General features: G+C 40.2%; 1 protein-coding gene across 1 annotated transcript in view; it reads right to left on the bottom strand.

Moving 5' to 3' along the window:
* Positions 1–10037, bottom strand: part of TFDP1 (transcription factor Dp-1) — a gene marked incomplete at its 3' end in the record, with an annotated part of 75784 nt that extends 65747 nt beyond the window's left edge. The window contains exons 1-2 of the mRNA XM_006883960.1: positions 10017–10037; positions 7459–7525 (exon numbers count right to left, since the gene is read on the bottom strand). Coding sequence (XP_006884022.1) covers positions 7459–7525; positions 10017–10037 — 88 coding nt within the window. The remainder of the gene's footprint in view (positions 1–7458; positions 7526–10016) is intronic.
* Positions 10038–24839: the final 14802 nt, after the last annotated feature.

Genomic DNA, 24839 nt, shown 5'->3' with positions numbered 1-24839 from the left:
TCTTACTCTATCCTGCCTCCTACCTTAGAGCAAAGACCACATCCCTGTCCCAAGACAGACCTGTCTGGGAGGGTCTGTGTTTGACTCACACAGGTTCTCCAGCATCTGGCCCCGTGCGCCCTAGTACATAATCCAGAAGGAAGTGGAACCCCGTTGTCAATGGGGATGACTCACAGGAACTTCATTGGGCTCTCCAAATCTAATGAAATACTAAGAACCCAAAGTGAACAGCTCAAATTAGCTAGAACACAATCTAAAATTAGCCTTGAAATTCATGAACTAAGCAAAAGGAAACTCATAATGCAAACAGCCCTGTGTGACAGACAGCAAAGGGAGCGTGCCAGCACTGATAAGGTGAGCTGTGATGCTGAGTCAAGTCAGCCTCGTCATTTCTAGAGGCGCACCCTTCAGATCCCCCACAGAGGGCAACGTGGCAGTGCACATTCTCACAGGAGGTAAAAGGGAGAGAGTACAAAGACAAAGAAAGCAGGCGCCACAGAGTTATTCCAACTCATAGAGACCCCATGTGCATCAGTGTGGAATTGTGTTCCACCACTGAACTTTCAGAATTACATTGCCGGGATTTTCTTCCAAGGTACCTCTGGCTGGAATCAAACCTCTTAGTTACTAGTTGAACATACTAACCATTTACTCCACTCAAAGACTCCAAAAAATAAGCCAAAACCCTGATGCAATCAGGCCAATTCTGACTTACATCGACCCTTCATCTGGTTTCTGAGGCTGTAATTCCTGAAAACTGTCCATCTTTATTCTACTGAGACCTAGTGGATTCAGACTGTTCAACCTTTTCAGACCACGCCACCTGGGTTCCTTATGGACAAAAGTCATTGTCACTGACTACAGCTAACTCCCCACTGGGATTCTGAGGCTGTAACATGCACAAGAGGAGGTTGTCCCTTTCTCCCCTTGAGCTGTTCGCTAGATTCAAACTGCCAAGGGGCAAACATGGAGTATGCCACCAGGAGTCCCTTTCCTGTGGGTAGAACTCAACTATGATAGGAAAACAGGAGACAAGGTAAAGGAATAAGAACTATAGTGGTGATCCCTACATGCCGGCTCTCAACACATTAAAAACATTAAAAAATACATTCATGAGGTTCTAGTTTCTGTATCAGAAAGTATTCCACAATTCAAACCACAGCCACGTGGCTCTCCCGCTAACAGTGGCTGCTGGCACCACTCTAGAAGCACATCTGGTGAATATTACTGGCTACATCAATGCACTCATGTTCAACGAATAATGTGAGTAACTTTACACAGAAACAACTGTATAAAGGGGAACAACTGTAAACAGAAATGGTAAAGAAAGGAGAAAAAAAAAACCCAGATAAACTCTACAAGTGGATACCACAAACGTCTAAGATGCACTACTCAATCAGGAATAATGGAGAGCATATGCCAAGAATTCAGAAGAAAATCATTAGAATGTAATCTAGAAACAGCATCCATGACAACAGAGAGTACAAACAAAAGTAAATTTGAAGTTTCCATTCATGAAAGTAAATGTCATATCATCTGACTCATCAGACATATAGTTCAACATTACATGGTTTTATATACAGCATTTCTGAATTTATAAAGGTGTTAACAAGCATTGTTATCATTTGCTCTGTACAACCACCCAATGAAGCAAGCAAGGAGGAGCTGGGGAGATTGAGACTGTTGTTGCATGACGTCACAAAGCTAGTAAACGAGAGCTGGGACTCCACCTAAGCTTCCTGCCTCCAAAGCTCAACACCTACCTTAATTAATACAGAGAGGTAATGAAGATATAGAAGGAAATCCGAGTAACAATTAACATGGAGAAATGCAAATTTCACTCTACAGGAACATACAGATTATCCAGCCAAATAGATAAGTTATTCATGGGGAATTTAGAGATGCTAGTGTATATTTTTTTTTCTCCATTAAAAGCAAAAATTAGATCTATCTTTAATTTGCAGAGAAACTGTCCCTCTTAAAAGCCGGAAGCAGAAATGAAAAAGGGACTGCTATTCTGGACCAGGAGGTATAAATGTAATCATGTCACACCCCCTTATTTAAAATCCCTCTGTGGTACCCTTTTGCTTTCAGGACCACTTCTCAGTTTGCTAGTTTTCTGGCCCAGACAATAAACAAATGTTTTTTCCTATCTCCTCCTACTTCACACAATCAGACAAAAAAACAAACCTACTCCCAGATGAGGCCCCTTAAACTCACCTCAACAGTGTTCAAGGTACACATCCCAAATGATTTTAAGACACCAAAAGCAGTGGAGATGAGGTCTATATGCTATATCCAGCCAAGCCAAGCCTGTATCTCACTAGCCTCACTGGGTACCACCTACAATCCAATCCTGTACCCTGGTCAAGCTGAACACTTTTGGGGTCCCTAGGAAAACCCTCAACAAGACAGACTGACAGTGACTAGAACAATGGACTTTAGGACAGCAGAGATTATGAGGATGGCACAGGATCAGGTAGGGCTTCATTCTGCTGTACACAAGGTCACTCCGAGTTGGCACTGACTCAAGGACATCTAATAACAACAAAGTACACTGTGGTCTTCAGTGTGTCACAGCACACGGGGTTATTCCTGCCAAAACGGCTACTACTCATCTGCCTAATTTCTACTCACCTTCAAGAGCACTAGAAGCTCCAGGGCCCAGCATGTAGGGAATAATGCTGCCAACCCAAAAATGCCCTCCTGTGCAATCTACAGCTTCAAAGACCCAAGGGAGGGTCAGTTGTGAGTCACCTCTGACCTGATGACAAAGAGTATGAGTTTCTTCCATGGCTTTTATTGTTTCCTTTTTTTGCATTTTCAGAAGTTCAGAGACCTCTCTCTAGGGGCCCCTGCTTGAGGGACTACTTCTGGGTCTGCAAAGCAGCCTGTACTGGCAACATCACAGCATCTTCTGTGCTCCATGTTAGCTTATCGGTTCCCTGTCTGCTTTCTCCCCAAGTATGGAACAGCTTCACACAGGAACCCTCTCGTTAATAAGCAAGGCTCCACTGCCTAGAACAGTAGCTGCCAGACTAAGTACTGAATGTACGTGTTCTACAAACGGAGAAGCAAGATCTATCTGCTTATCTGAAAAATCCTCTGGGAGAAATATAAGAAGCTAAGGAACAGGGGTCACCTGTTTTGGCAGAAGCAAAGAGCCCAGGAATAAGGTCAAAGAGAGATTTCATTATGTGGCTTTCTAAATTATCAAATTTGAAAGCAACAGGAATTTATCACCTATCTAAAAGTTAAATTTTCAAAAATAACTGCTTTTGAGGGGGAAGCGACATGAATCCTACTAGAAAGTAAGAGTCCTGAACGCCAAGGAATGGCACTCTCAGTCATGGTCAAAGCCTACAGCATGTAGAATGCAAGAAAAATCAGGGGTTCTCCAAAAGGCCAAGATGTAACCTGCATCACAGAAGAGCAAAGCAAAGAGCCAAGTAAATGTTCACAAGTTAACCTGTGAGGATAATCTGCTCTTGTCAAGATTACTCATTATCACCGAGTCAGATTCGACCAGTTGATGACTTTGTCCAGTAGGTTTTCTGCACTATATATAAATCACACGCCAAGAGAACATCTTTCTTTCCTGAAGAGCTGCTGGTGGATATGAACACCCAGAGAAGCACCACTTTTAGCACCTCCTTTCTGACTACGTCACCATAGGCTGTAAAAGAATACAGGCTAGTCTTTTGGGGTTTTAGAGTAGATTTTTCTTATGGGTCAGTTCTCCTCTAGCACAATCAACAAAGGATTTGATGCCACCCAACAACAGGATGGAAGGGGGACGAGGTCTGGAGTGTGTGGTAGGATGGCGGGATGCAGGGTCAGAGTATCCCAGCAGCATTCAAACACAAACAGGAGCTTTCACAAGACGACACAGGATATGACTCATGCATACCTGGGAGACACACTATGGATAAGAAAAAAGGTGCTATTTATTACAAACACATTTACACGAAACAGTGGGGAGGATACAGAAGTGTCCAAAGATGACAAAAATATTTTAGATAAATGGTAAGGAATTATAATTAAACCATTAAATATAATTAAGCCATTTGATGAGTTAATACCAGATTCTTTCAAGAAACCATTCTTTTCTAATTGCTTCAATTCAACTTCATAGGTCACAACGAAATGCTATGGAAATTAAATGTATGTAGACTGAAAGTATTAATAGAAAACAAGTAATAACTAGCATGTGCAGTAAGTTTATTTGGGGAAATTCAAACAAGAAGAATTAAAAATAAATACCATACCAAACCTCTCCTAATCTCCAAGGAAGAAAGTTTATGACATTTTTAAAATTACTTCCTTCTATTTTATGATATCAATAAAAATAATATCATGTCCCAAATTTCTGAAACCTCTAAATGTTATAACTATTAGTTATACTAAAACAGCATTTCACTCAAGCAATCTATGAATGGTATGAATTATCGGGGGAAACCTACACCCATATAATTTACTGCCTCTGAAAACCCTCTGGTGAGTCAGGCATAGGTCGGTTCTGGCTTGATGGTACATAGAACCAACCTAACAAGGGCAATCTGTAAGTTTTATATGAATCCTTGGAAAACTAGAGGAAGGTCTAGTGTCTGCAAGAAATCCTGCATTCCTTGACTAGACAGGGGAATCTGCGCTTCTCCAACATGCCTATGATGTACTAAAGGCAGAGACACAGGATGAGCAAGCGTGGATCCCTGCTGGCTCAGAGCTCATGGTCTAGAGGGAAAACAGTGATGAGTGTGACAGGTGCTGTCAGTGAAGCAAGAACAGGCTTGTGCAAGTACACAGGAGCAAACGTCCCATGCTGTCAGTCAGAAGGGCACACAATCGTGCAGCTGTATCCTACACAAGGGCAGACAACCAAGGGTACGAGGCTGGGTCCCACCTGCATGCCACTTGCTGTATGTGTGTGAGGCTTTCCAGACAGAACTTTTATCTCTATCTTAAAGATGAAGTTTGAGATGCAATTTAAAAAGGGAAGAAGAGGTAGTAAACTTAACAGCTCACAAGTACAACACAGTAATTGACATTAAGCTGCTCTCAAGTCCCTCTGCCCTGTCATATGCAAGAAGATGCTCAAGTAGGAAAAGGTGAAGAGGAATGACCTCATAGGAGGAAGTGACCACCAAGCCCAGCAGTTTGAATGTGAATCTACCAGCAATAGGATGGCCGTGGTAGAGGAGGGGTGTGGAGATCCTGAGGAGACGCTACAGGAGGAAGTGAGGTTTCCATTCTGGCACCCTGACAGAACTGAGGCTGTGAGGGAGCTGAGGCACCAGAAAGGTCCGGTAATAACCTGGTTATCACTGTCCATCTATCTCCAAGGTTACAGACATTAAAACTCAACAACAAACAACGCACTGTTGAGTCAGAACCAGCTCATAAATGACCCTCCCAGAAGGTTTTCAGAGGCTCTAAATTGCACAGGAGGAAACTGCTCATCTTTTCCCCACAGAGCAGCTAGTAGATTCAACCTGCTTTCCTTGGGGTTGGCAGCACAACACCTGACCACTAGAGTTACCTCACAGATGTGACATAATCCCTTATTATGGCATTTGTTATGAGAATGAAAAAGTTTGTTGTTACATAGCATCAAGTCAGAACTGACTCACAGCTGATCCTCCAGCAGGTTTTCAGAGGCAGTAAATTTCTCCAAGGAGTTGACTGCCCATCTATCTGTCTCTTAAAAAGCAGCTGGTAAATTTGAACCATTCACCTTTGGGTTGGCAACTCCCTACCACTAGGTAACCACAGCTCTCTAATTTCTTGTAGAAGAGTAGTTAGGAAAACCAAATATAACTAACTTTTAAACAGAACCTAAAATAATTGCCATTTGGATTAATCCAAAAGCATCATTAAAAAGCAGTTCCCAGGTCGCCTGGACAGGAGCTCTGGTGGCACCATCTGCAGGGAGTTGTGCTGCTAATCCAAAAAGCCACACATCTGTCGGCTGGAATCCACCAAAAGATCCTCAAGAGAAAGAAAGTCTTTCCAGCGACTCACAAACTCAGTCACTCAATGCAGGGTCAGCTCTGAGCTAGTCTCAACTCAACAGGGGTGACAGTGATTGAGGGCTTGGCTGGCATCAAGACCAATATATGTTCTCACTTAGACAGAACTCCCACAGACCTCATCAAACATCCTTTACAAGCAAAACTATTACTAGGAGAAAGTAAGGTTTTCCTAAAACCTTTTCTCTTCAAACTGTTATAACAAATGGTAGTAAAATTATTCTTAATAAACCATCAGAATCCCACAATGATGTCGTCTTACAATTAATCCTGTACTTCACATCAACATGTTAAATATACGTATCTTTTTCCCCAGCAGTTCTGCACTCAAGAAAATAAGGAAATAATCAGACAGGTACTCAGATACGTGTGTTCAGAGATGTTCATCACTGTGACCTCTGTGAGAAATGGAACTATGAATTATTATGGGAGTCATTAACAAATGGCTTTAATCTCCCCATCTCTACACCGTTGCTGCCTGGCTACAGAGCACAAAAGCCCTAGCCCTGACATGACATAAAAAAATACATCAATTGCACAAGAGCTATTAAAATAAAAATAGAAAAAAAATCCCAAACAAACATGGTTTTACACTTATTGACAAGAAAAGATAGCCGTATTTTTTAAGATGTGTAACATAACTCTATTTTGAACGCTTGTTTTCTTTTTAATGGCACTTGGGGTGGAAGGGTGATCTAGAATGACCCATACTAAATTTGTTATGTATTCATTGTCTTTGGCTAAAAGAAAAACCAGTACTTTTTGCTTCTTTTTCTTTGTACTTTGCTAATAGCCTACATTTTTGCAGAGAGACTAGATTGTTTATTAAAAAAGTCACTAAATACGTAACTCAAATTCATGGCCACGGAGCTGGTTCTAACTCACAGCCATCATCTTCAGATGCTGCAATTCCTCACAGGAGGTGGCTACCAATAGCCACTGGTGGATTCAAGCCTCAGGAAACGCATGGAGAGAGCTTAACAGTGCAACTCTCTACTGTCTAAGCCACAAGAGAAGTAAATAGGTATGTGGAGGTCGGTAGAAGGACCCTTGGTGGTGGTGACCCACTAACCGTAAGGTCAGCAGTTTGAATTTACAGCTATTAGCTGCTCTGTGGAGAAAGCTTCAGAGTCAAAATGTGTCAGAGTCCATGCAATTGCGGTGGATTTGGGTTTCTTGGATGTCTCTGTGTGAATGTGTGTTTAATTTTAAATTAAAATGTTATGAAATAAAAAGTCCATCTATGCGAGATTCTTAGAACAGGCAACTTTCTAAATCAGTAGTTCTACTAAGTCAATAGTAAATGATTCATTAACATATAAATCTCTGAATTACATATATACCTATGTATATTTATATATACATGCAAAGGTATATGTATAAATCTCTTAATCTGAGTTATAATTATTTCCAAAGTGGGCTTCCTTACCTTTTCCAGGGCTAAGATTCTGGTCTATAAAGACCTTGAGTTCTCCATTGGCTTCAATTAGACCGGCCTGCAAAAAAATAAATACTGGTTTATAGACAGAATGCCTAAAGGAGCAATAAGCTAAAGGTTGTTTATAAACTATCCTGGTCCAAGGGTTGGCATAAAATAACTTCTTAAAAAGAGATGGGGGGGTGGGGGAAGGTCACCATATGGAGCTCCTTTAAAGTGCAAATGGATTTCTCTCTCAAAAAAAGAACTTCTGAGAACCCCTAGGTAAAAACTCAACCCAGAGGCCAACATACACTCAGCAAGGCATCCTGGGAAACAGAAGAGTCTGACTGCTAAGCTTAGCAGGTAAATTATGTGACTGATTATAATCAATATTTAAAAGATCATTTGAAGGTTTTAGTTTTAGCCTTTAAACTTTAGCCCCAAAGATAAATAATGAAATATCATCTTTTATTTAATAATTCAGCAAGAATGTTTTCCATGACAGGATCCTGGCAGCTCTAATGGTGTAGTGGGTAAGGAGTTGCACTGCCGACCCAAAAGCAAAGAGGGTCTGGATCCACAAGCTGTTCCGAGGGAGAAATATGGGCAATCTCCTCCTGTGCGATTTACAGCCCCTAAAAACCTGCTGGGAGATAAGCTATGAACCAGTTCTGACCAACAGCACATACCAATATCTTGGAGAGACAAGTATTTCCTGTTGGTGGAAGTAATAATTCATTCAAACACTTTGGGAAGGAAATGGTACTACACCTTGATATGTAACAAAGATCTATACTTTGGTCACATCCTTTGGTCTCAATATCTCAGCTGTGTGAATTTTTAAGGAGTAAAGTTGATGTAGACACACACATTCTTTTAATACAAAGAGTAGTAAAGGCTTACATGCAGGTAATGTTAACTGTTCCTTCTGACCACCTCTGCTTGCAGTTAATACAAAACAAGGGGTATGGTAAGTGCCTGACACTCTGACTGACACAAGAATACTATTTACTGAGTCATTTTAGGATCAATTACAAAAACCGAGTGGAGTGGCCCCACAAGCACTCGGTATTGAAGTGTGTTCAAACACAATAGCCCCTTACCATGGTGCCTAGGCATGTGCACTATGATTATCTAGAGTTGAAAAAAAAATTAGAGCATGCAAACATCTACGAGGAAAATGGCTGTAAGACACAGAACATTATATTGTGTTAAAAAAATAAGAAAACTCATCAGGTCTTTGATCATTGGTGTTCAATGCCTCAAAACTATTCCTATGATGATCTTAAAATTCAGATGGAATTGATTCAAGATCCTATCTTGGTTCCTGTGGATTTATTTTCCCTTTTTTTCGGTTTCAATTTGAACTTGCACATGAGTAATTGATGAGTACTCTGCTCTTGGCCTAGTTTTGACTGCTGATATTAAGCTTCTCCAACCACTTATTCCACAAATATAGTCAATCTGATTCCTATGCAGCCCATCGAAGAGATTCCTGGGTAAAACCATCGTTTTGTATTTTTTTAAAAAAGGCATTTGCAGTCAATTAATCATTGTAAATACAAAATTCAATCATTCTATTTCCAGCCTCATTTCCACCACCATGCCCACCCATATTTTCCAAGTACTATTACTTCTTCAGTGTTTCCCACTTTTGCATTCCAGTCATCAATTATCATTAACGCATCCTGATTGCATGTTCAGTCAATTTTAGACTGCAAGATTTGGTAAAAATTCTCAATTTACTCCTCTTTGGCTCCAGATATAGGAGCATCTATCTGAATAAACAGTCATGTTAACAGGTCTTCCTTGTATGCCTATGGATATCATCCTATTACTCACAACATTATATTTCAAGATAGAGATTGAAATCGACTTTTTTACTATGCTTGCAACACCATTCTTCTGTTTTTCATTCCCGGCATAGTAAACCACATGATTATCTGATTCAAAGTGGCCAAAGCTGATCCATCTCATCTCACTAATGCCTAGTATGTCAATGTTTATGCATTCCATTTAATTTTTAATAATTTCCTGTCCAACATTCAAGCTACATAAATTCCATGTTCCAATTATTAAATGATGTCTGTTATTGTTTTCTCGTCATTTCTACTGACTTCCAGTCTATGCCCTACCACTTCATTACTATAACTATCCTTGTTCTTCTAGTGTGCATAGTTTTCAAAGGCCTGTTAAGAAGTGGACACACAAGTAAATGAATGGCAAGTACACAGAAAACTGAGTTTGAAAGGAATGATCTAATTGTTACAAAAGATTATCATATGGGTTTTAAAATTACAGTGATTTGTTTTATTTTCTATATGAAGAGAGAGAGAGATTTTATGTGTCTTTCTCTTCCCTAAATTTCATCTGAGTGTCAGAAAGTAGAATCTATCTTTCCTACCTTAGTAACTAACAAAGATGGTACTGGTTCAAGGACACAGAGAGGAGTTCTGAGAAAGGAAACCCTCTTAACATGTGATCTGGTCACCAAATAATAAATATACTCACCCCTACACACATACCTACTTATAAACAATCTAGACATTTAACATCTCCCTCTTTACCATTCCCAGGTCTCCGGCCATTCTAGGATGAAGCAAGGAACACACTGGAAAACAATGGTCCAGTTACCCACCATGGTACAAGAAGTCCAAGAATATCTCCAGGGGCTGAATAAGTACTGTCACCTCCCATGTGTCCACAAACCCCAAGCAAGCTGTGGTTGTCAAAATGAAAGCATACAAAGCACACTGATGCATTTGGATTTCCCTGCTGACCATGTCTGTGAGCTCAATGTACAAAGTATTCAGAAGGAATCTGTCAATTTTTGAAGATAGTTTAATTTATCTTGAAAAGTCTCCCTCACTCCTTTCTTAACCTTAGCAAAACTGTAGAGGAGGGAGACACTGACCTAATGCCAGGGCCCAGGTCCTGGGACTCACTGTCAGATGGCCTCTGAGGATGAAGCCCAAAGAGTACATACATATATAGCAGATCACTTAAGAGTCAGGTGGGAGCTAGGCTACAAAGAGCCCCTGTGAGTGACATAACAAGTACAAAGTCATAACACACACACACACACACAAATCCCTACCCTGAAACCTTGTTTAGCCCCTCGTTTTTATAAGTGGACAGCAAAATAAACTTTCCAATATCCATTTGTGGGACAAATGACAGGACAAGAGCTGGCAAGGAAACAATTATAACTTTTGGATGCTCAATCTAGGCCACTTGAACTAGATGAGATGGATCAGAGTCCCAGGCAAGTCTAACAGGAGCTCAAGCAAGACACACAATTTCCAAATGTGATTTATGAGACACCTAGTCCAGGTACCCAGACAAAAGTTTCCATTACATTAGCCACTACAACACTCTGATTTTTAAAAGCCTCTGGAATATCAAGAAACTAGAAGATACCTATGGTTCATGTTAAAGTCTGTGAACTTGCATCCAGAAGTCACCTTCTATTATCATTCCAATACTGTATCCTGCACATAGAGAGCACTCGGTCACTCGGTCAGTGCTACTCTGACTTCAAAGAGTAGGATGGTGGCGACTTGGGGCCACGGATGGCTTTGTGTGCTTCAGTCAGAACACAAACTCTGCAGTTATTGGTCAAACAAGCCACGGAGTCAGATGATAAAGAATGTGGTTGGGTCTGGGTGAAGTTTAAGTCCCAGTTTAAGCAATTACCACCTATGAGATCATAACTTTTCTAAGCTACCTTCCTAAATTGTAAACAGAGTTAATAGCAGCACCTTGCCTATCAGGTCTTTATGAAAATAAGAGGAAACACTATACATAACAAACCTAGCATATAGTTGAACACATCAATACTCAAGCATTCACTGCTGGTGAATTGGAAAAGACTCATAGCTGACCCTCCGGCAAGTTTTCAGACTGTAAATCATACGAGAAGAGATTACCCATCTTTCTCCTTTGCCTCTACATTGCCAACTCAACTCCATAGCCACTAGGCCATCAAAGTTCCCTTTATCAACACTGCTCTTATTATTGTGTGCCGAGCTGAGTACAACACAGCAACCTATGAACAACATCAGGTCAGAACCCTGTCCTATCTTGTGCCATTCTCATCATCTCAGGTACACTTGAGCCCATCTGCTGCAGTCACTGTGTCAATCCATCTCATTGAGACTTTTTCTCTCTTTCAATGATCTTCTACCTTTCTTAGCACGATGTCCTTTTCCAAGGAATATCCCCTTCTGCCAATATGTCCTTAGTATGTGAGATGAAGCTTTTCCATCCTTGCCTTTAAGGAGTACTCTGGCTGCACCTTATCCAAGTAAGATTCAGTCTTACATGGATAAGTTGACAATTTCAATCTTTTATCATGAGGCTGCTTACAGGTCCAGTGGTGAGAATTTTTGTCTTCTTAAGGTAAAGATGTAATACATATTGAAGGCTGTAGTCTTTTTTTTATTTCTCTATCTAGCTTTTGAGAGACGCGATGGGCAAAAATTTGAATGAACCAGGAAGCATCAAAAGAAGATAGAAGAAATACACCAAGTCACTGTACCAAATAGAATTGGTCAACACTGAAATATTTCAGGAAATATCCTATATGATCAAGAACGAATGGTAATAAAGGAAGAAGCTCAAGCTGCTCTGAAAGCACTGGTAAAAAACATGCTCCAGGAACTGATGGGAAACAATTGACATGCTTCAACAAACAGATGTAGCCTTTGACGTGCTCGCCAGTCTGTGCCAAGAAATCTGGAAGACACCAGCTACCTGGCCAACTGACTTGAAAAGATTTATACCTGTTCCCATTCCCAAGAAAAGTGATCCAACAGAATATAGAAATTATCAAACAGTATAATTAATATCACACACAAGCAAAATACTGCTGAAGATCATCAAAAAATGGCTAAAACAATACACTGATAAGAGCAATGTTAGAAGTTCAAGTTGGGTTTAGAAGAGGTGATAGTACCAGAGATATCATCACTGATGGAAGGCAGATGGATCTTGGCTGAAAGCAGAGAATACCAGAAAAATGTCTATTGGTTTTTTAATGACCATGGAAAGGCACTGAAAAGAATGGGAATTCCAGAACGTTTAATTATGCTCATACAAAATCTATACAGAGACTAAAGTTATCTAAACAGAGCAAGGGAACACTGCATGGTTTAAAATCAAGAATGGTATAAGTCAAAGGCATTCTTTCTCTGCATCTATTCAAGCTGTATGCTGAACAAATCATTCGAGAAGCTCGATTCATGAAGAAAAATAAGGTATCAGGATAGGAAGAAGATTCATCAACAACCCGTGTTATGAAGATAACATTTCTTGTTGTTTGGTGTCACAGTAAACCTGTGAACAACAGACCTGAGCCCTGACCTCAGCCTTATCATCTGATATGCTCAACCCCACTGTTACAGTAATCAACACTAGTGATTTAACATTAGCACCATACTTTCACCATCAGCAACCAGAATAAAAAATTATAAGCCTGCTGTCATTGCAGTTCAAGCCGGTCTCTAGGTCAATCACATGCAGAGGCTACACAGATCACTCTGGGGATGACTGATGGTCCAAGTTATTCCCTATCATAGCCCCTTTGTTCTATCAACACCATAGAAGTGTCACTCCCTGGAATGATGTATTGACTTTCACTGTCTGTATGTGTCACTACAATGAATGAAGGAAGACACACATTTCTTTGGAGAAATCTACAAAGCTAGGTATTGGAAGAAGAATAGCTCTCCATTAGCTGGTGCAACTGAAGCGACTACTAGCTCCTCTCCCCTGGCAACAGAAATGTGCTATTTTTAATGTGTGTAGAAGGCAACATCAGAATAGTATCTGTTTACCACGTTAAGCCACTATCTCAATTGAACCAAGGACAAACCTGGTATTCTAAGGCTCTCTACATCCCATCTTTCATCAAAATGAGGGAGAAAAAGGCTGGAAAAACACAGCATATAACAAGTGAAAGTCCATCAGGGGCTCAGGGCAAGCCTGCCTTCACTCTGTTCTACCACCTTTAACTGTCATTATGCTACTGCCCTAAGATCAGTTTCTAGTACGTACTAACCAAAGGCACTTTCCACAAATAACATCGATCACCTACCATCAAAATTGAAATCTCCTGCAGTACAACAGAAACCTTAGTTTTGTCCATGTATCCAATGCTTGAACATATGTTATTTAATTTAAATTCTCACTTCTTTGAGACAAGCTAATTCACAAAAGAGCACTGTAGCTGCTGAGATGACTGGTTTTACATGAATGTTTCTCTGTCCCCCTCCTGTTATTTCTTCAGTCAACATTGGCAGTGGAAATGAAGATCAGCAAACACCCTGAAACTAAAAAATCTAGGAAATAACCACAACAAGATAAAGGTAAACAGCTCAATTGAAAAATGGGAACAGGATAGGAACAGACACTTCACCAAAGAAGACATTCAGATGGCAAACAAACACATGAAGAAGTGTTCAAAATACTTAGCTCTAAGAGAGATACGAATCAAAACAACTATAAGATATCTCACCCCAGTAAGAATAGCAAAATTTAACAGAACAGCAAACAACAAATGCTGGTGAGGTTGCAGAGAAACTGGAACCCTTATTCGCTGTTGGTGGGAGTGTAAAATGGTGTAACCACCGTGGAAGGCGATGTGGTGCTTTCTCAAAATGTCGGAAAGAGAAATACCATATGGCCCAGAAATTCCACTACTGGGAATATACCCCAAAGAAACTATAACTGCCACCCAAGCAGATCTATATTCACCCATGTTTACTGAGGCTTTGTTTACAATAGCAAAGAGTTGTAAACAACCCAAGTGCCCATCAACAAACAAATGGATAGAGAAGCTGTGGTATATTTACACAAGAGAATTCTATGTAGCAATGAAGAACAAGGAATTCATGAAATATACAAAATGGGTGACCCTGGAGGACATTATGCTGGGTGAAATATTTCAGTCACAAAAGGACAAATACTGTATAATGCCACTGTTGTAAAGCAGGACTGACATCAGAGTTGGGGGGAATCTAAGAGGGGCTAAATAATATATACTGCATTGAAACAGATGAGGGAAAGTACTGTATAAAAGAAATATATGATTAGGTATTATTGCTATGAAAAGAGTCCAGAATGAAACCTGCATAGTGGAGTGGACTGGGGGGGAGTGGGATTGTATAACAATGAAAGATTTTTTTTTTTTACTTGTCAAAGAGAAAAGCATAGTGGGAGGGTAAGGTAGGTGGGGAGGAAGGTGTGCAACAATGAATGAATAGATATTTTAAAAAAATTAATTCATAGGCTGGGAAAAAGTAATAAAAAATATATATAATGTAAGTCATAAAAAAATGCCCCCCCAAAAAAATCTAGGAAATAAAAAGTTCACACAGGGCAGTCTCTTAAAAAAAATAAAATAAAATAAAAATCCCAAAACAAACAAACAAACAAAACCCACCATGTTCTAGGAATGCAATTCTTTAATAAGAGCCTCACAGAAGGTATATGTCCAGCTTAGGTCAATATTAATAAAAGCTACTTGTATTCTCCAAGGTCACCTAGGGTCCTGGTGGGAATGCAGCAGACTCCGGCATTGGCTGTCTGGTATCCCCCCTCCTTCTGTGAAGTGCTTCTCCTCTCTCTCCCCTCCAGCCACCTGGTACTTATAGGAGATGCCAACTCTCTTAATTGGTGCAGGATGGAGCCAAACATTAAGGATTATGACAAACTCTTGAGCTTCGATGAAGAGCTCAATCTTTCTTTCCTAGTCTCAGGTTTTTTATATAAAGCTCGGGAGAAATTAGAAGGCCCACAGACCAAGAAATTAAAGAATCCAGCCAGTTGGTAGAGAGAAGAAATGATGGAAAACAGCACAGGAATACTATACTAGACACAGAGCTATAGTTCCAGCTATATCTAAAACAAGCAGCATTTCTGTTCCTGAATTCCAGGAATAATCTTAAACTCCTCTTACTTTTACATTGGTTAGAATGTTTCTATTCTTTGTAGTCAAAAAAAGAACTTAACAGGAGAGTTGCTTAGGAATTTTTAAATCTGCATTCATGGTCTACTAACTCCATGAAACATAGGGCTATCAAGGGAGGCTGTGATCCCTCACAACCTCTTGAAGTTCATGTTTTTTCATTCATCCTTCTGTTTTCTCCAGGAAAAACTACTTCATGCATTTTTAAGCTTGATTTCTCAGTAGTGGCAAGACTGATATTTGGAGACAGGTGATTCTTCACTATCAAGAGTGGTCACCACACAACAGTAAGCAGCCTGCCCTGGTCTCTGTATTCCAAATGTCAGCAACAACATCTCCCCCAGTTAATGCTCATTCTTACTCAGTCTCATCAAGTTAGAACTAGCTCACAGTGGGTTTTCTGGAAACTGCAAATCACATGGGGGAGAATTATCCGTCTATTCTCCTCGGAGCAGCTAGGAGATTCTGTCTGCCTTTGGGCTGACAGTGCAACTCCTCACCAACTAGGCCACCACAGCTCTCTTCAACCTAGAGGGGTGTGGACATCATTCTTGGTTGAGAACCACTAACTTTTGCAGCTACACTACCTCTAAAAAGACAAAAAGAAAGTCATCTGTCTATAGCTTCCTGAATCAATAAATACACACCTTGCTATATTCCTCAATCTCATTTTTAATTAAGAATAGAAGCCCTAGAAGACAGGAAATTTAACCTTAAAAGGAAATTAAGTACATAGCTGGTGTTTGCTTTAAAAAGCCTACTCTATCTCTACAGGTACATTAGCTACTAGCTTACCCCATGAATAATTTCACAAGCAGAGAAATATCTGTTTCCTAGCACAATGTGTCAAAATCACAAAGGGAATGCACATTCTCATTTCCACAAAGGAAATCAGAAAACAAAAAATACTTAAATAGATTACTTTTGTTCGTAAAACAACAGTAATGTTAAAAAAATAATCTACAAACCAATGCTCTTCTCAAAGCATCACAGCAGAAGGCAGGCTTCTGTTATACCTGAACTGATGGAACCTAGACACAGCTAAAGATATGGTCAAAGTGCCCAGAATTCAAGACATCTCCCAAAGTTCTCAAACCTCAGTGTTGTGACTTTCCAAACTGGTATTAGCTGTCAATGAGCCTGTTCCAAATCATAGCTACCCCACCAATTTTCATAGCAGCATTATTCACAATAGCAAGAAAATAGAAGCAGCTCAAATGTTCATCAATAAACGAATGGACTGAGAAATTGTGGTACATTCACACAATGGAATACTATGCAGCACTCAGGAGCAACAATTCTGAAAAACACTATGTAACATGGCAGAGGCTGGAGAGCATTATACTGAGTAAACTAACTCATTCTCTAAGAACAAATACTGCATAAGATCATTATGGTAAAAAAATAGAAGGATAATTAGTAAGATGTGTACAAAAACCCAAAGGGAAAGAGGAGAGGACAAGGGGGGCTGAGGGTGAGGAGGCAAGGAAATTATAGGGTCACAGAGTTTGGTGGGTGGTGGGAGAGGGTGAAGGAATTAGGAAAGAACTAGCAAGGACCTGAAAAGCCCGGACATAGATCAATGGTGATTAATTTTATAAAACACAATGTATGGGAATTATCACACAAAATACAGTCTGAATGAAAGAATTTGTGAAACAAAAAATATATATGAAACACAAAATTTATGAATTTTCTGCACAAACCCAATGTAAAATTAAAAAAAAAAATTTAAAAAATATAAGAAAAAAACACCATCGTTGCCCAATGTGCAAACTAATAGGGCTGAATTCTGTCCTCAGTAGGAGACTTTGGAGGTGACTCAGGGTGCCTTCTAAGGTCAAGTCATTCTTTATTCTCTTTGATCATTTGCTCAGGGGAAAAAGGGACTCTGGTGGTGTAGTTCACAGGGAGTTGCACTGGTAACCCAAAGGCAAGTCTTTCTGATAGTTCAAATCCACCAGCAGCTCCAGAGGGGAAAGATGGGCTATCTCCTCTCTCCCGTGCAATTCACCGTCTTGGAAACCTGCTGGAGGGCTAGTTATGAGTCAGCTGCCATGAAGGCTCTCAAGCAGCCCTAGGAGAAGTCTCTGTGGCTGCTCACGCAGGGTGAACCATCTCTGATGATGTCCCCCAGCTCCCTAGAAGCCTTCAGAGAAGTGCAGACCAGCCTGGTACCTCAGAAGAGACCTTGGGACAAAACTTCCCAGGAAAGACACTTTCAAATTTCTAAACCACAGAAAAGGTATGAAATAGTAAACCTGCATTATCCCTTTAAGCCACTAAATGTGGGAATTGCTTATTTCACAACAGTAAAAAATAATTCTCCAGTTCATAATCTCTGTTTTTATCACTGTAGGTTTAATTTTTGAGGAGGGTGAATTATTTCATTTAACTTGTCACTGTAATATAGGTTTATAGAGCAAACTGGTTTTCCATTCAACAATTCAAACACCTCATTCATTTTTGTGACAATGATTAGGACACTCCCCACCGCCCCCATTGTAACAACACTCTTCCCAATTCTTCCGGGGGTTCTTCTTTTGTCCTTCTTTCCTATCCCCACTCTCAGCTTCATCCCTGAGCATTCATTCTTTGGTTTTGGATTGCTAACTTCTCTTCTAAGGTGTGTGTACCTCAGTGGTGTTACTGATCATCTTAAAAGCTTATGTATTGTTGGATGGAAGTTGAGTCACATAAGTCATTTTGGTTCCAGACTTAATGGGTGACAAAGACAGCTTTGGTGGCCTAGTGGTAAGAAGCTGAACTGCAATTCCAAAAACATGCGTTTCTCTGCAGGAGAAGGATGTGCAATCTCCTCCTGGTGTGATTTACTGCCTCTGAAAACCCACTGGAGTCAGCTGTGAGCCAGTTCCAACTTGTTGGCACCTAACAACAACAACAACTAGGGTCACCCATAGTCCTATATCAGTCTGTAGCAGTAAAGATGACAAACAAATCACTTTCAAGTTGTGAAATAGTAGGTGAGCCACAGAGAGAAGCAAGAACAAATGGAAGAATAGACATCATATGGAGATCTCTAAAGAAAGCCAAGAAAATCTTTACAGAAGCTAAAATAAGATTATGCACACACACAAAAGGGAGAGAAAAGAGCCTTCCCCTAGAGTTGGTGCCCTGAATTTTACTTATAGTACCTAAACTGTGAGAAAATAAATTTGTTTGTAAAAGTCAGTTACTTGTGTTATTTCTGCTACAGCCACTCTAGAGAAGAGAGCTCTGGTGGCCTAGTGAGTAAGGAACTGAACCCCCAACTCTAAGACATGTGGTTTGAATTCAGCAGCTGCTCTAAGAGAGATGGACAATCTCTTCCCAGGTGATTTACAGTCTCTGAAAACCCCCTGGAGGGTCAATGATGAGTCAATTCTTCTCAATGGTAATGAACACCAATACAGCACAGTAAGACAATACACAACTAATTCCTCTAAGTTGTCTAAATTTAAATCTCTCAGGAGTATACATTCTTCCAAATTCTATTATCCATAAGAACAAGCTGGCCAACACTGACAGATATTATCTATGGGCTTACAGACAATCCCAGGCCCATACAAAGACCATTTTGCCTGCTGCAAGCTAAATACATAAGGAACAACAGTCTTCAAACATCCACATACACAATGCATTATTAGAACTTTTTCAATCATGCAGTGATTGCATTACAGGGAGGGTAAAAATAATCAGTAGCTGGCATTGTGTATTATTTGGCAAAGTTGTTCTTTACCCCTTTAAGAATCACTACAACTCAAATTTTATTGAATTATTTATGACAAAATGGAATTCAACATAGAAGCGGGTCTGTCTTGAACCCTTCAGCCTTCTACCAACATTTACGGAAAGGTCACTAAATACCATCTCTGTAAGAAATCCTACTCCAAAACTGTGCAACTTCAGCCATTTTAATATTGTGTTTGCTTTGGAAAATATGAATCCCCTTTTCAGATAAGAAAAACTGAAAGGACAGCTGAATAAGAAAAACCTACCTGGGAAACAAAGGTGAAATAGATGAAAAACCAAGTAAGGTAGGAAATTACTTTTGGTCTTTCTTTTTAAGGAAAAAAAAAATAAAAGATGAAGCACTATATTGCTGTTCAATTCCAATGTATAGTCAAAAATAATAAAACTCACATAAATTCTGTACAAATATACTTAAGTTTAGTCAGCCACTCCCTATCTCCAAACCTAAGCCAACATCTGATACAGTGTTGATGAGTAATCAATCTTATTCATCCTTAGAAATAGCTTTTCCAAGGGCTACTAATTCATCAAGACACTCTACTTCCTTTTTAGGAGTTCTACAACAGCAGTAAGTTTGGAGGAGACCTGTCCCACTCCTCTCTCCGTAACCTGTCACAGCTGTTCTTAGCTGCCATTAAGTCAGCTCTGACTCGTGAGAACCTCACACATACAGAATAAAACGCTACTGGGTCCTGTCCCCTGTCCTCACGACCAACCTCAGAGACAGATTACAAGGTCTTTCCTACTAGAGTCCACCTTAGTTTGGAAGCTCCACCGACAAGTGCTGGGTATCAGAGAAACGCGGAAGCCTCAAACAACAGCCTGCTGGTGGCTACATATAAGGTGAACAGCCATGGATCCAAACCCACGTCTCCTGTATGGAAAACAAGAACGCCACCACTGGACACCAGCTCAAAAGATTTTATGGTTACTGGCTTCCATTCTTATCTAAAAAGCAAAGCAGTAATAGCACTTGCTTTATGTTTTCACGAATTCCCTTCAGTATGATAGGGAAACAGCCTAAAAACTGAAACGATTGGTCACCAGTTGACCAATCTTTCTAGTTTGCCCAGAACTAGGGGTTTTCCTAGGATGTGGGCCTTTTAAGACTCAAAATGGAATGTTCTGGATGAACCCAGATGACCACCATCCAGAAGACAACACTACGGAGGGAGACACATGCAAGCCTTAGCCACACAACCTCTCAATATATTTTTTATTTCCTTCTAGCCCAGATAGTGTAGTCCATACAGAGTTGTGCTACTAATCCAAAGGTGGTACCTCTCTGGCGGTTCTAATTCCAGCAGCTCTGAGGGAGAAATGTAAGAAATCTCCTCTCAGGCGTTTGACAGCCTCAGAAACCCAATGGAGCGGTCAGCTATGAGTCAGTTCCCATTAGAATCAAGTTGTATGACACTACCAGAGGTCCTATATATCACATAGAACTCTTCTATTCTTAGTTACATCACAATACATGTTCCCAAAATGTGTAATGCTGCTAGGAAAAAGCTGGACCATTTAAAAAGGAGAATCTTAAAATTACTGTTCTCAGCAGCCAAAGGTTGGCTCTAACAACCCATTTGTCCGACAGAGGGAAACGCTGCCGGACCCTACGCCACCCTCAGAATCTCTGCTGTGCTTAAACCTGTTGTTGTGGTCACTTTGTCAATGCATCTCACTGAGGATCTTCCTCGTCTTCATGAACCTCTACTTGTCCAACCATGATGTCCTCTTGCAGAGACTGGCCCCTCCTGATAATATGCACAAGGAACGTGAGACCAAGTAGCACCAGTTTTGCTTCCAAGAAGGTCCCTTGCTGTGTTTCTTCCTAAACACATTTGTTTGTTCTTTTGCCCATCCATTGTATATTCATACTCTTCCTCAACACCACCATTCAAAGGCACCGACCATCTTTATTCATTGTTCAACTCTTCCAAGTACATGAAAAAAACCAAAAATTCCATGATGAGGACCAAGCAAATCTTAGTCCTTAAATGGACCCTTCTGCTCTTTAGCTCGTTAGAGAGGTCCTTGGTAGATTGTGTGCAAGGTAGAATGCCATTTTATTGCTAGACTGAGGCTTCCGAGGACATAAGTAAAAGGAAATCCTTGATCATTTCAATCTTTTTTTCCATTTATCATGATTTTTTGTTTACTGGTTCAATTATGAGGATTACTGAATTCTCTACAGATTATACCTCAATATTACTAATGCAGAAGTGTAATCCACATCGAAGCTTTAAGTTTCAATAAGTACTGCTCATTTTCTCATTTTCTGCAAGCAAGGCTGTTGTCATCTGTGTATCACTGTTGACAAGTCTTCCTTCAGTTCTAATGCCACCTTCTTTCTCACATAGTCCAGTTTATAGGATATCTGCTCAGCGTACTGAATAGGTGTGGTGGACAGATACCTCCCTGACATATATCCTTCCTTATTTTAAACCATTTCTTTCCTGTTAAAAACCATGGAAAGGATTTTAAACCATCTTGTCCTTGTTCTATTTTTAAAGACCGCTTCATAGTCTATGTACAGGTTCCAAACGAGCACAAGGGAGTGTTCTGGAATTCCTATTATTCAAAATGCTATCCATAATTTACTATGATCCACATAGTTGAATCTGTTTGTATAGTCTATAAAACAGAAGATAACATCTGTCTGGTATTTTCTGCTCTGGCCAATATTCACCAGACTGTCAGCAATAATGTCTGTTATTCCATGATTTGTTCTCAATTAAACAAGATTATTTAATTTAATTTTGCAAATCTTACTTAATACTTAGTAGGTGCCAGGCCCTACTCTGAAGGCTTTACCAATATTAGCTAGTTAATGCTTATAATAGTTTTAAGAGGGGCACTATCACTATTTCTTTACAAATAGCCTAGAAAGGTGAAGTAATTTGCCCAAGACGACACAACTAGCAAGGGACTGCATAAGAAATTCTCATAAATATTCATTTGGTGACAAATGCTGCCATTCTACCTAATCAATATCTCAGACGTTCTCTCCAGTTGCACCAAAGTCCTACATGTATATATATTTAAATCATTACCAATCAATCTTTAATCTTTCAAAAAGGAAACTGACCAAGAGTTCCACAACTCTTCAGCTATTCTCATCGACCATAGAGTAAAAGGATTCTAATCAGACTTCAAATAAACTTCTAGTGAGATTGAGACAGTCCCCAGGACCAGGCATCTGCCTCCACCTGCAGCCTCGGGCCCTCTCCTCACTTCCCAGCTCCGCTCCTTGGCTGAACCATACACTGTGGCAATTCACATCTCCATGGTTGTTTCTCCACCATCTACCAGGATTCCTCTGGGTTTCCAACCAACAAGGTCAATCAAGGTACTTTGTTCACTCACCAATAAGCACATACTGAGCTTGTCCCAGCCCCACCCTAAGCACCAGGAATAGAACAGCTACATGAACAGCATACACTCAGTCTCTGCCTTCAGGAAGCTTATGCTCTTATGTTGTTGTTCTGTACCACTAAGTAGAAACTGATTCATAGTTGACTGCTCCAGTAGGTTTTCAGAGGCAGTAAATCACATGGCAGGGGACTGCCCATCTTTCTCCAGTGGAGCACCTGGTGGATTCAAAATACATGCCTTTGGGTTGGTGGTACCATTTCTTGCCACTAGGCCACCACAGCTCCCTATAGTCTATAGGCAAATGTGAGCACAAAAGAAAAAAAGAGATAAAATTGTGAATAAGAGCAAACAAGGGTCACAAAAACTTGTTTCTGAGCAGACAGTCCAGGTTTCAAAGATAAAAGGAAGCCTTCTGCGAGGAGGAGTGTAAAGAAAAAAGTGCAACAATGAATGAATGAAAATCCAAAATCTCTGTAAATGTTCATTAAAATTAGTAAAATACTTAAAAAAAAAAAAGCAGCCTTCTGTTGACAGGAAAAATCCCCCTTGAGAAAAGAATGAGTCCTTCAGCACATTGCAGCAAGTAAAAGTCCAATAAAATCAAAAGAATCAAAGGTCACATTCTCAGTGGGACCTTCTCGAATCTTCCTATTTCAGTTTGCAACCTTTATACTTCCAATCACACTCCTTCTTTACTTTTCTCTCAGCACTTTCTAATTTATCATATAATGTCCTGCCTACCATAAAAAGGCAATTTTAATCAATGCCACAGTAAGTTTTGGGGATGATACTGACAAAAGATCATTACAAAGGCTGAAAAAGAAGACCAAGATGGGCGTCAGATGAAACTCTGAATATTGGATTAGAGCGCCGAGAAGCCAAAGCTAAAGGAAGAAACCAAGAAATCAAAGAGCTAAACAGAAAATTTCAAAAGGCAGCCTGGGACGACAAAGCAAGATACTATAATGAAATGTGCAGAGAGCTGGAGTCAGAAAATCAAAAGGGCCGAACTTGCTTAGCGTTTCTTAAGCTGAAGGAGCTGAAAAACAAATTCAAGCCACGGATGGCAATACTTAAGGATACTTTGGGCAGACTATTAAATGATCCAGGAAGTAGCAAAAGAAGATGGAAGGAATACACAGAGTCACTGTATCAGAAGGAATTGGCTGACACAGAAGAATTTCATGAAATGACATATGAGCAAGAGCCTATGGTGATGAAAGAGGAAGTTCAAATTGCTCTGAAGGAATTGGCAAAAAACAAGGCTCCAGGAGTTGATGGCATACCAATTGACATATTTCAACAAACAGACACTGGCCTGGATGTGCTCACTAAGCTGTGCCAAGAAATCTGGATAACAGACAGCTGGCCCACTGACTGGAAAAGATCAACATCTGTTCCCATCCCAAAGAAAGGGGAACCAACAGAGGGTGGAAATTATCGAACATTATCATTGATATCACATGCAAGCAAGATTTTTCTTAAGATTTTCCAAATATGTTTGGAACAATATGTCAACAGAGAACTTCCAGATGTGCAGGCTGGATTTAGAAGAGGTCGTGGTACTAGGGATATTATAGCTAATGTTAGATGGATCTTAGCAGAAAGCAAAGAATACCAGAAGAATGTCTATCTGTGGTTCATTGACTATGCAAAGGCTTTTGACTGTGTGGATCACAACAAGCTGTGGCTGACTCTGAGAAGAATGGGAATCCCAGAACATTTGATTGTGCTAATGCGAAACTTATACTCGGACCAAGAGGCAGTTGTCAGAACAGAGCAAGGAGACACTACATGGTTCAAAATCAAGGGGGTTCATCAAGGATGTATTCTGTCTCCATACCTTTTCAATCTGTATGCAGAACAGATCATCCGAGACGCTGGGCTATATGAAGAGGAATGTGGCATCAGGATTGGTGGAAGAATCATCAACAACCTACGTTATGCAGATGACACAACCCTGCTTGCTGAAAATGAGGAGGACCTGAAGCGCATGCTGCAGAAGATCAAGGACTATAGCCTCCTATATGGACTGAAGCTCAACATCAAGAAAACAAAGATTCTAACCACTGGGCTAATTGGCAGCATCAGTATGGATGGTGAAGAGATTGAGATAGTTAACAGTTTTCGTTTATTTGGCTCCACAGTCAACACTCTTGGTAACAGCAGCCAAGAAATCAAGAGACGAATTACATTGGGAAAGTTGGCTGTGAGGAACCTCTGAAGAGTACTGAAGAGCAACAATGTCAGACTGGAGACTAAGGTGCACCTGATCCGGGCTATAGTCTTTGCAATT

The sequence above is a fragment of the Elephantulus edwardii genome, unplaced genomic scaffold (genome assembly GCF_000299155.1).
Source record: "Elephantulus edwardii isolate Elephantulus edwardi_28Jun2011 unplaced genomic scaffold, EleEdw1.0 scaffold00030, whole genome shotgun sequence".
NCBI classification, from domain to species: domain Eukaryota; kingdom Metazoa; phylum Chordata; class Mammalia; order Macroscelidea; family Macroscelididae; genus Elephantulus; species Elephantulus edwardii.
Note: the sequence above shows the minus strand (reverse complement) of the source record. Positions and strands in the feature narration are given on the sequence as shown.